This window comes from Sturnira hondurensis, unplaced genomic scaffold, assembly GCF_014824575.4.
Source record: "Sturnira hondurensis isolate 20B ecotype Veracruz unplaced genomic scaffold, ASM1482457v3 Scaffold0004136, whole genome shotgun sequence".
Taxonomy (NCBI): Eukaryota; Metazoa; Chordata; class Mammalia; order Chiroptera; family Phyllostomidae; genus Sturnira; species Sturnira hondurensis.
In genome coordinates, this window is record NW_028076767.1 from 51,726,778 (window position 1) to 51,738,330 (window position 11,553).

Sequence of the window (11,553 nt, forward strand, 5' to 3'; positions counted from 1 at the left end):
GGGGAGGAGTTGTCTAACTCTTGATGTGTTAAAAGCTCTTACTATTAAAGTTACTCCTTTGAATTAAGGCACAGAGAGCTTCTGCTAAAATCCAAGGACATGCAAATCATACCAGCAGACTTAAGTGCAGGAGGGAGAAACTGTCAGAGGAGACGGGGGAGGGAGTTTTCCACCGAAGTTAGCAGTCAGGTAAAGGCAAGTGCTGCCTCTGAGAAGAAAGCAAGGGGAAGGGAGAGCACACCGTCCATCGGACACGTTCACTTTTGTTTAAAGTACGGGGGAAGAAGCGAGTGTGAATGTGCACCAAAGGCGGACCGGACCACAGCTTTGATGAGAGCAGTTATGAAGCTAAAACTACAGTCTCCTTCTCATGGGGCTGGGTTCATGCTTACCCATTCCTCTGATGCAAGGCTCAGAAAGTGTACTTAATTTCTTTACTTATATTAACTTTCAGAATTTAGATTTTATTCATTTAAATATAATAGTTTTAATTATGTTTTTCATAACCTATTCTTTCATTTTTATTTGTGTCGCCCCATTGAACAGATAATATATTTACCCCCTCTTTCAAGTCAGTCAGGCACAGGGCCCACCACTGTCCTCCACTCTTCTAGCTCCCCTGTTGTGTACAGCCAGTGTTTTGAGTTTCCCATGTGTCCTTCCAGGAATATTCTTGCTTGAATGCCTTGTTTTTTTTAAAGATTTTATTTATTTACTTTTAAAGAGAGAGTAAAAGAGGGAGAAAGAGAGAGAGAGAAACATCAGTGTGTGAGAGATACATTGATTGGTTGCCTCTTGCACACCCCCAACCAGGGGCCCGGCCTGCAACCCAGGCATGTGCCCTGGCTGGGAGTCGAACCCGTGACCTTTCAGTCCACAGACTAGTGTTCAATCCAGTGAGCCACACCAGCCAGGGTGCTTGAATGACTCTTAAAGTGACCAAATGTGTAGTCTGTATTTCTGGGTGACTCAAAACTCAGCAATTTTTAGAAGTGTCACTGCATATTATTCTTTGAATATTAAAGATTCTGAAGTGATTGTAATGAAAAGCAAAGCCCATTTAAGTTTCTTGTCTCTTCCATTCTTGCTCCCAAGTTGCCCATCAATTTATTTCCTTGGTGTAAATAATGGTCTCCCCATCTCCAGACTGGAAGATGGAAATATTCTTGTTATTGTGTGATAATCCCAGATTGGAAATCAAATGTGTCTCAGCATCATGTCTTTGTTCAATGACAAAAACAGATGGCATCAAATCCGTGTGTGATCTAATCCTTTGATTTACACTGACCAGTTGCAATTCTTTATTTATTCTCCTAATTAGATGATTTTAATGTGTTTAGCATCACAAAATTTAATTTATTAAAATGTTTCTACAGAATGAACAAAAAGAAGTCATTAGGAAATTTCGCACAGGAAAAATAAATCTGCTTATTGCTACCACAGTGGCAGAAGAAGGTTTGGATATTAAAGAATGCAACATGGTCATTCGTTATGGCCTCGTCACTAATGAAATAGCCATGGTCCAGGTACGTTCAAATACCTCAAATATATTAATTTTCTCCATCTGGTATTCCTATTTTAATTGTTTTATTTTAGTAAAACAGCCCACATAGTTTTAAAAATATAGCTGTTTTCATATGAAAAATCACTTTACAATGTATACATATACTAAATCATTATATTGCATACCTAAAAAGTAATATATATCAATTATACCCCAATGAAACAAAAAGAGAAATCTTGAGGAGCTGTGCATTACTGCCTTTTATATTATTGTTTAATTCATATTTCAACCAGATGCTTGTTGTATTTTTAAGCAATAACTCTTCTTTGGTGGTTATTTCTGTGTCCTAAGACTTTTTAAGAACATAACACTGGCCCCATCTGTAAGAGTCAAAACAGGCCTCCTCACTCCCAGGATGCCAGTCAGCCCCCAGCTGGACCGGGAATCTAAAGTTCAGCGTCCAACCAATGTCTGATGAAGTAACGCACCAAGCCTCGGGGAGCCCTGCTCTTTCTGTGCCTTCCTCCCTTGTTCTTTCAACTTCTCTGTGTTTGAAATTTTCCATAATAAAATAGCAATGGGTGTGAGGCATATATATATATATATATATATATATATATATATATATATGCAATTTCTGCACATATTCCCCCTATGTGCAGAAAAAGATAAAAATAGTAAAATGTTCCAGTTTTTATTCAATTTCGCTTTATATCTTACCCACCTTATGTTAACAATAAAATTGTTTCCTTTTGTTGAGTAAGCATAGGAATTAAGCTTAACATTCTTCCCATAAAATTAACAAAGTGGCTTTTTTTATATGCTAAATGGCGTTCTTGAATGGAAGGCAAGTCAGAACCAAAATAACCCAATGGCCACCAAATGAGGAAGTCATTTTATTTCAGGAGTTGATTTGTTAGCTGTTCATTACTCAGGATGCATTTTCATGACGATAATATTGTAGCTGATGGATTCCTGGGCCAGGCCATGCAATTTTCTGTTACTCAAATGTAACCAAATATACTTTATAAAGAGAACTATAGAAGTTTATCATCATGTTGAGCATGTTTTCATGAGAAAACGTGCTCAAAAGCCCACGTAGGACACCGGGCATAGGGCTGCACGCTCCGCAGCCCTGGTGTCAAGGTCAGAGACGCCTACCCCTCCCAGCCGGCTAGGAGGAGTGGTGCTCCCCTTGTCCAGGTCGCTCACGACCACTACAGGGTGTGAGAGAGGGCCATAACACAAAGGCTGAGTGGGTTGGTATTGTGTTATTGAGGCCTTTGAGAACTGTGTGGGGACCTAACCATCATGGTTCAAGAACATTGTGTCTGTATTAATGTGCATTTTGAGTTTCAAACAGCAAGTTTATAAAGAATGGAGAATGACTAACTTTACTGAGAATAAAGAGAGCATTTGAAGGCTGGGACACTGAGCATTTCAGGACAAAAATGGGGGAGTTCATAGCACAAGAGGAGCCCTTCCTTTCTATACTTATGTAACTTATTTCCCTTCTCAGGCCCGTGGTCGAGCCAGAGCGGAAGAGAGCACCTATGTCCTGGTTGCCCACAGCGGCTCAGGAGTTGTAGAACGCGAGACAGTTAATGACTTCCGAGAGAAAATGATGTATAAAGCTATAGACCGTGTTCAGAATATGAAACCAGAGGAGTTTGCTCATAAGGTATTGTTTGGGGCTCTCTCTGACTTTAGTTTTCACTCTAAAATGGCTACATGTGGTTGCCAGACAGAAACTGTGCTGAAGTGCATGTTCCAGTGCGTGTTCTGCGCTATGCTTAGTCCAGATTCACATACAAAGAACTGAGATCCGTAGAGGACTGAAACTGCCAGAGAGCCATTCCAGCGGAACCAGCCATAAACGTTGATGATATAAATTTAAGCTGCCCTTGATCCAGAAACACTAGTGTGACTCACCCATTCATCCCAACCTGGCAATTTTGGTTTGGTCCAATTGTGTACAGGCACATTTGTTTTCATTTCAGAAATATTTGTGAAATGCCTCCTGTGCATCAGGGAACATTTTAGAAACAGAGAACAAATAGACAAACAACAAAGATAGACCCCTGCACCATGAAGTTTATATTCTAGTGTGTACACGGTGAGACTTGAAGAGGGAAAAAACGGAACAGAAATGAAGCAAGAAATATATCATGTAGAGATAAATGCTAGAGAATTAGAATAGAGTGATGTGGGAGGTCACTAGATAGGTCCTTTGGACTGAATAGTTGGGAAAGGCCTCTTAGAGGGAGTGGCACTAGACTAGGTCTGCATAAAAACAGGATACATCTCCTATTATCTAGCTGCATCTCAATTCACTGACAGAGTTATCTGGGTGGTGAGAAGAATGTAGTGAAGGAAGAAAGTATTTCTCCAATAGTTCCGGAAATCCCCCATACCACTGAATTAAAGACTGTGAGAACTATAATAGCAAACAATCCATTTAGAAGGAAATTCACACCCTTGCATATGGGTGTGAATGTTAGTTTCTTAACATTGGAATTGGCTCTCCCCTAAATGGAGTTTCACGAAAGGGATGCTTTCACATCGGTGTGCATTGCTGTAACCAACTCCAAGGTTTCCTGGCCAGGTTTCTACACAAACTTGTATTTTCGAACCCTTTCCAATATAAGGAAAACCAAACATGTTGTAGCGTCAAATTAAACATTTATGGCCGAATCATCCCACTGGAAGGTTATTCCCTTACATTTAATGTCCCAGATGAAAGAAATCAAGTTACTGTTTTCAAAAATTGATGTTTCAAGACTAGTTGTTCTGGGGAAACTCTAGAACACCCTCTGAAGTTTGAGTCAATAATCTCTAGAACAAGATACAATCCCCTCGGGGGCTCCAGGGTGGACTACCTTTTCAGGTCTCTTTTGACTAAGTGATCCACCCTCTCAGAACTGCTCCAGGTGGAGGAGCTCAGAGCAGGGATGGCAGTGACGTGAGGCACAGGGCAACCACTACTCTGCCCAGAGCCCCCAGCGGGTGTTGCCAGGAGGTCACAGCACTCCTATCTTCCGATTTGAGAGTCTTTCTCATTTTCTCAGTGATGGGTAACTGTGAATAAACGGTGATAGTCGACACCTAGGTGAGGTCTATTTTCCATGTCTTACACAGGGTTTATACATACCTGAAAGCTTCTAAAAATGAGGATCTTAAATTTTTTCCTTGGCATTGACCTAATGACATTTGCTACATTATTACATTTTATTTGGTCTTTGATGATAGCTCTACCTGCCATATATTTATTATAATTTCTTTTCATTTTTCCCCCTCTAATTAGTTTATATGCTTTACTATTTTAAAGCTAGTCTTTTAGTTTCTGGTGCCCTGGTTACATATCCAAACGTCGACCTTGGTTTTATTTTTATTTTTTCCAACACACTCATAGGTACGACTTAATTGCCTACATGTGTGTGATCCTTGACCTAATCATCTTTTAATCAGCTCACTAAACAATAAATACCTTGGAAGAACAAACTAATTAAATTTTAAGGAACAGAATACTTCAGTTTATTGTATTATTATAATTTTCATGGGAAATTAGTCTGTGTACTTGTCTGATTAAACTGTTCTACAGCCCATAAGTTTGCTTGCAAGGCTTCTTTTCTCTTTCTGTGCTAGACATGACTGCCCTGAATCAAGGCCTAAAACAGAGAGGTGAGAGCCAAGGAGATGAGCCATTCAGCTCTGTTCATCAGCATTGATGATTTACTTTTACTGAAAATGTCTCCTGGTTCTTAAAGAAAACAATGCATTCCTCCACAATTTAATATAAATTGGTCATTTAGAAAAGATTTGGTTTGGAGGTTCTTTTTTAAAAAAATATATTTATTTTAATTGTTGTTCAAGTACAGTTTTCTGTCTTTTACTCCCATCCCAGCTCACCCCCTCAGTCTTTCCCCCTCTCTCCCATCCCCCCCTTAGTTGTTGTCCATGTGTCCTTTATACTTGTTCCTGTACACCCTTCTTCCCCCTTCCCCCTGAAATTCCCTCCAGTTTGGAGATTCTTAAACCAGATTTTTCTACTGTGAAGTTGTATAGATATGAGAACTGACCTATCTCTACTTCAAATTTTCTGTTTTTCATAAACTACGTTGTTCCTATGATGAAATAAGTTTTGCCTCTAGTCACAGAACCTGAAATACACAGCATAAAGGCCTATTCTCTCATATAAAAAATGTGGGCAGTCTAGAGTCATATGATAGCTCCATGATGTCACGAGGACCCTGGATGGGTCCTCCTCTCCACCTCCTCTCCCCTCACCTTCTCCCTCCTTCTCTCTCTATCTCTCTGTCTCTCTCTGTCTCTCTCTCTGTCACTCTCTCTTCCACTCTTCTTTGCCCTTTTACTATTTGGCTTCCATTCCCAAGGTCAAAGATAGTGTTTAGAATTTTAGCTGTCACATGCTCATTCTAGGGAGGAAAAAGGAAGAAGATGGAAAAGGCAAAAATACCCATGCAAACTATCTGATACATAAGGAGCCTTTCTGGAAATACTGCTTAACATTTTCTCATGCCTGTTGACCACTGGCTTGGAAATATAGTCATTTAGTTAGCATAGTTCCACCCCAAATAAAAGTATACAATAATTCTATTCCCAGGAAGAATGGATCCTGGATGGGAAACTAGTAGTTTCTGTCACAAACATGAAAAGAGGAGATTTTGCTAAGGAGATTTGCTTAGATAACAAAATGATCTGGGAAGGAAAACATAAGGGGGACAAAGAGAGAGACTGAGGGGCTTATCATAGATAAGAAAAGACTATGGGTAATGTAATAATGGTGTTTAGTTCTTTAAAGAAATTCATATGGGAGAAAGTTTAGATTTACTTTATGAGACTGCTAAAACTAATGAGGTAGATAAAGGGAAAGAGGGAGAGGTTGGTAGTTTTTTTGTTTTGTTTTGTTGGTTGAACATGGCTGAAGACTTTCTCCCCAGAGAACTTTTTAAAAATAGAATAGGCTGTTTTTTTGAGGGTTCCACGTTGTCATCATTATGTGAAGGTTTCTATACTAAATTCTTTGTGGGCCATTGCCTCATTATTTTTATTTTTAGACCATGGGCCAAGAGGATATTTTCATAACTATCTAAGGTCTCTAAATTCAAGGATACTTAACTTCAGTGAAAGCAATGAAAAAAAATATTCTTTGCTTCCTACAGATTCTGGAGTTACAGATGCAAAGTATTATGGAAAATAAAATGAAAATCAAGAGAAGTATGGCCAAGCATTACAAGGAAAACCCATCATTAATAAGTTTCCTCTGCAAAAACTGCAGCGTGCTCGCCTGCTCTGGAGACAGTGTCCACGTGATTGAGAAAATGCACCATGTCAACATGACGCCGGAGTTCAAGTGAGTCCAGGAAAGCTCAGTCAGAGTTTCTTTAGAAGAGGTGAAGCAGGTTGTATTGTAAATGTTCTTCCAAAATAGCACAAGTTAAATGTACTACATTTTAGAACTTCTTCTCTTTAAACTTTCCCAAATTACATCTCTATTTTAAATGTGTATTTTTCAAATATGCTGTCTGGGGGGAAGGAGGGAGACATGTAAGTAAGGCTCAAAGTCATTTTGATCTAAGACATATCAGTGTTTGTAAGTTCATATTTGTTCTCTAGTTTTTGAATAACTTAAGTTAAAATAATTGACAGACTGAAAGAAGCCACAAAAGGCAGCATGCTCCTTGGGAGGTGGGTGTGGAAGAGGCATCCGCCTGAGAATGAGTGTCAAGTTCAATCACGTGCACATCCACTGGCTGCATATTGGTCATTTGTGAATTCTCAGGAATGTTTCCTATTCCTTGGTAATTTTAGGGAACTCTACATTGTGACAGAAAACAAAGCACTGAAAAAAAAGTTTGCAGACTATCAAACAAATCGGGAGATCCTCTGCAAAGCATGTGGCCAGGTGAGTAAACTGCTGTGGGTTTATCTTACTTTGGTCGAAATGAATTCTTATGTGCATTTAATGTTTTCCTTCTCTTTTGTTTTCTAGGCTTGGGGAACGATGATGGTACATAAAGGCTTAGATTTTCCTTGTCTTAAAATAAAGAATTTTGTAGTGTTTTTTGAAAATAATTCAACAAAAAAACAATATAAAAAGTGGGTAGAATTACCTATCACATTTCCTGATCTTGACTATTCGGAATATTGTTTGATTAGTGATGAAGATTGACAGTCAATTCAAGATTCTTTTAAAATATTGTCAACTTAACATTCAATATGATTTTGATTGATATTTTATTATACTAAGGAACTGATGTAAGAACGAGTAAAATAATGGCTTTACTCTGAGATGAGCTGTATAGATGAATATAATAGATCATGCTTTCAATTATTCATCTGGTTTATGGTTTATGGACAGGGGTAAAGAAAATCTACCGGTCAAGTGCATTGGTGTGGAGCCAGCATGTGGAATACTGTGGGGAGGTGCTGGGGTATAAGTGAGCTTCTGAGGCACCAATTTCAGTGCTGTCACTAATTTTCAAAATAAAATGAAGCAAATCAGTTTATCTTTCTGAACCAGTCTCCTTATTGTTGAAACCATTATAATTACGTCTTTGCTTTTATTAGTTTTCTGTTGTTGCATAACAAATCACACCAGCTTGGTGGTTTAAAACAACACCCATTTATTGTTGCACATGTGTAGTTCAGAGGTCTGGGCAGGGTCTTCTGCTCACGGTTTCAGAAGGCTGAAACTAGGCGCAGCCAGACAATGTCCTCATCTGGACATGCTTAGAAGAGTCACTTCCAAGCTCTTTCACATCGTTGGCTGCTGTTTCCTTGCAGCTGTAGAGTGGAATTCCTGTCTTCTTACTAGTTGTCCACTGGGATCACTTTGAGCTTCCAGGGCCTCCCTTACCCCATGACCCACTCACAGCACAGCTATTGTTTCTTCCAGGCCAGCAGGAGACCCTGTCTTGAGTCTGCTAAGATGAAGTCTTAACTGTACTCACAGGGCTGACCATCTCAGCTCATGCCTAGGTCCTGCCCATACTCAAGGGGAGGGGACTTTTCCAGGGCACATATAGGCATAAGCAGAAATCTTGGAGGCCCCCTTAGAATTCTGCCTCCCACACCACTTGGACAGTTTTTGTTAATAAGTGGTGTATGTATACATATGAAAGCACCTTGAAATATGTGAAGCACCAGAAAAGGCAAGATCCTATTAAGAAGCAGCATCAGGTGGCTTAAGGCTTACTTCTTTAGCCTTCCTCCATGAACGTAAAACTATGCTCAAAAACAACCGAACAGCAGGAATGGTGGCTAAATGCAGACCAGTTATCCACACCTACAAGATCACCTGTGTCTGTGGAGATGTCCAGGGTTCACGGAGGATTTAGCGAGGAGAAGATGCTGGATGGTATCAGAGAAGAAAGAAAAAAAATGTCTGCCTTCACCCCGCCCTAGCACCAGACAGAGGAGTAAGCTCTTGGTGGCTGTGACATTTTCAGTGTTTCTGAAACAAGTATATGATCATGTGGAGATGGTGCAGCGCCCAAGCACTTCAGCACGTTCTCCTAGTAGACGAGCAGCCAACTTCGGCATAGACACATGATTGAGACAAAGCCACGACTGGCCATTTAAACCCACGCTTACCCAGCTGCACACATGTTCACAGAAACAGTTGCCTCCTGTGACTAAGGAGAAATAAAGAGCTGGAGGGGAGAAAGGAATTTCTGTGGTTTGGGTGCAGTGAAAATTCAATCTAACATTAGTTCTGAATCTTGATAAGACTTAAGTAAGGCTGAGTATTAACCAGTCAGAGCGTTGGGGAATGCAAGAGGGCAAAAGAAGATTGTGGTTTCTTAAAATACTTTTTAAAACTCCAGCTGACTCCACTTGAAGTACTGCTCTCTTATAAAACATTTTGGAAACTGCAAGAAACCAAATGCATAAAATAGCTAAATGTACTACTGTAACATATGTAGAGTGTTTTTAAGGTTTCAGCAAATATCAGGTTCTTTCATCTATGTTTTCCAGTAATTTTTTAAAATAAAGAAGTGTTACTTCTACTTCAAAGTTTTGAACTATATGTTTCAAGTAGTATAAAACTTAGTTTGTGATGGTAACTGAAACTCAAACTATGGTGCATGTACTTCATTCAAAAACAATTGTGATACTTATAGCATTTGGATCTATTGTTACTGAACAATTTAATACTCATAATATTTTAGGGTCATTTACAGAATATGCTCCTCACACATAGACATCAGCCTGGTGGAATTCCTGAGCTTTAGGCCTCATGAAACTCTTCAGTTGGGTGACACTGAGTAACCTCATCTCATAGGGCCTGTGCTTGCTCTCCTGGAAAATGAAAGAGTAGATTAAATTATTTCAAAAGTCTTTTACAACTCTACCATGCTCATAGTTCGTGCTGCTGTCTTCATGGCTGCTCCCTTCCTAAGACTCTATCTAACACTTGCTGAGGATGAAGGTAGCTCTTCTCTGCTAAAGGACCTTGCAGTGGTCTCGCAGAACTAGGGGCAGGTGTCTCGAAGCAGGTTTCAAAGGCCTGAACATTTTAGAACAACATACATTTCTAAGCCAAGCTTGTGGATAAGAAAAGTTCAAAATTTATACCAGAAGTAGTTTGAGATCATTTCAGGCCACCTGAAATTAAAATGCAGTAACATAGTTTATATATATAAATATATATATATATATATATATATATATATATATATATATATATATATCTTGAATATAAGATACTGAAGCAACACAAAGATAAAGAAAAAATGGTTTTCCAAAGGATAATTAGTGCATGTCAAAAGCAATTGCTGAAAGTGAAAAATGCTATAAGAGAGATGAATATTTCTCTCTCTGCAATCTAATAGTCCCTGCATCATAGTGCCATGACTTAGGGAAAAGGAAGTTCCTGGTATTACTTTCAATTCAGTTGACCATAAAGCCAAAGAAGATTTGGAGTTTCTCATCATTGCTGCTTTGAAGATATGAGATACTTGCACACACACACAACGTCCTGATGAGAGAGTGAGAAATATTAGTAATGTTCAATCACAAAGGAAATTGCTTGCTGGGTATTACTGATATTTGCTACCAAGTGTGTTTGCTACAGTCCTTTCTGACACCCCGATCCCTTCTCAGATGCGGACCTTTGCACATGGTTAGAAGTCCTTGCTCACCATCTCTTCAGCAGTCATCCTTGATATCCCTCAAAGGTAAAAGCCCATGTGTCCCTTTCTGATATCTAGTATAGTTCACATTTTTGGAACTAGAATGGAGAGAACAAACAGGGAAAGGAACACTCAGTTGCCCTGGGCATGATTAAGTGCTCGATTCCAAAATCTGGTAAACAATTATGTGAGACACAGCAATAAAGAAAAAACAAGAAAATTATTTAATTCTAAGAGCCATGAAGTTAATTTGGGATGACGATAAGCTTTTGTTTTCTTCACTTTGTGAAATTCTCCTTAATTAGTCATACAAGGGTTATAATTTTGCAACTTTGTTTTTGCAGGGGGAGGGTGAAATGAGACACACTTGGGTCGGGATCCTCACTGGCTTTGTGATTTGGACAAATCACTTACTCTCTCTGAGAGGGTGAGGAGCTAATACCAACCCTGAGAGACAGCCGTGGGAATTCGGGTGCGGCACGGAACACACCCGGCAGCTGGCACTGGCGGGGACCAGTGTATGCGGTGTCGCTGTAAGAGCAGTCGGGAAAGCGGCGGCAGGTGCAGCTCCGCTGCGGGTGTCACACACCAACAGAAGTTTTAGGCCTCCGTTTGAGCATCAGTGTCACAGTCCCCACATCCAATGTTTAGCCCAGACGGCTTATCCCCCAAAGTAAATTGTAGCTATAATAAAATATGATCGCCATGAATATGTATTCTCTGCAGATAGAAGAAGGATTTCATGTCCAGTAACTGTTGTCCAACATGAGTGGTGGTTTCCTTTTATTGGTTTCTAAATCTGTAAACTTTTTTCTCAGTTCTTAGGTTATAAAATATGAAATACATATGGAAAGCATTGCAGATATATTTATAAGTTTTAGATATTTTCCA

General features: G+C 39.5%; 1 protein-coding gene and 1 long non-coding RNA gene across 2 annotated transcripts in view; one reads left to right on the forward strand and one right to left on the reverse strand.

Annotated features, from left to right (window-relative positions):
* Window positions 1–8,034, forward strand: part of IFIH1 (interferon induced with helicase C domain 1) — a 50,336-nt gene extending 42,302 nt beyond the window's left edge. Inside the window, exons 12-16 of the mRNA XM_037044581.1 lie at window positions 1,377–1,526; window positions 3,024–3,185; window positions 6,688–6,878; window positions 7,337–7,430; window positions 7,518–8,034. Of these exons, the coding sequence (XP_036900476.1) occupies window positions 1,377–1,526; window positions 3,024–3,185; window positions 6,688–6,878; window positions 7,337–7,430; window positions 7,518–7,697 (777 nt within the window). The 3' untranslated portion in view covers window positions 7,698–8,034. The remainder of the gene's footprint in view (window positions 1–1,376; window positions 1,527–3,023; window positions 3,186–6,687; window positions 6,879–7,336; window positions 7,431–7,517) is intronic.
* Window positions 8,035–9,715: 1,681 nt separating this feature from the next.
* LOC118985952 (uncharacterized) lies at window positions 9,716–11,273 on the reverse strand. Its single transcript, XR_005066241.1, has 3 exons — window positions 10,672–11,273; window positions 10,414–10,508; window positions 9,716–9,829 (listed from the first exon to the last, which is right to left on the reverse strand). It is a non-coding gene; the product is annotated as an uncharacterized LOC118985952 (long non-coding RNA).
* Window positions 11,274–11,553: the final 280 nt, after the last annotated feature.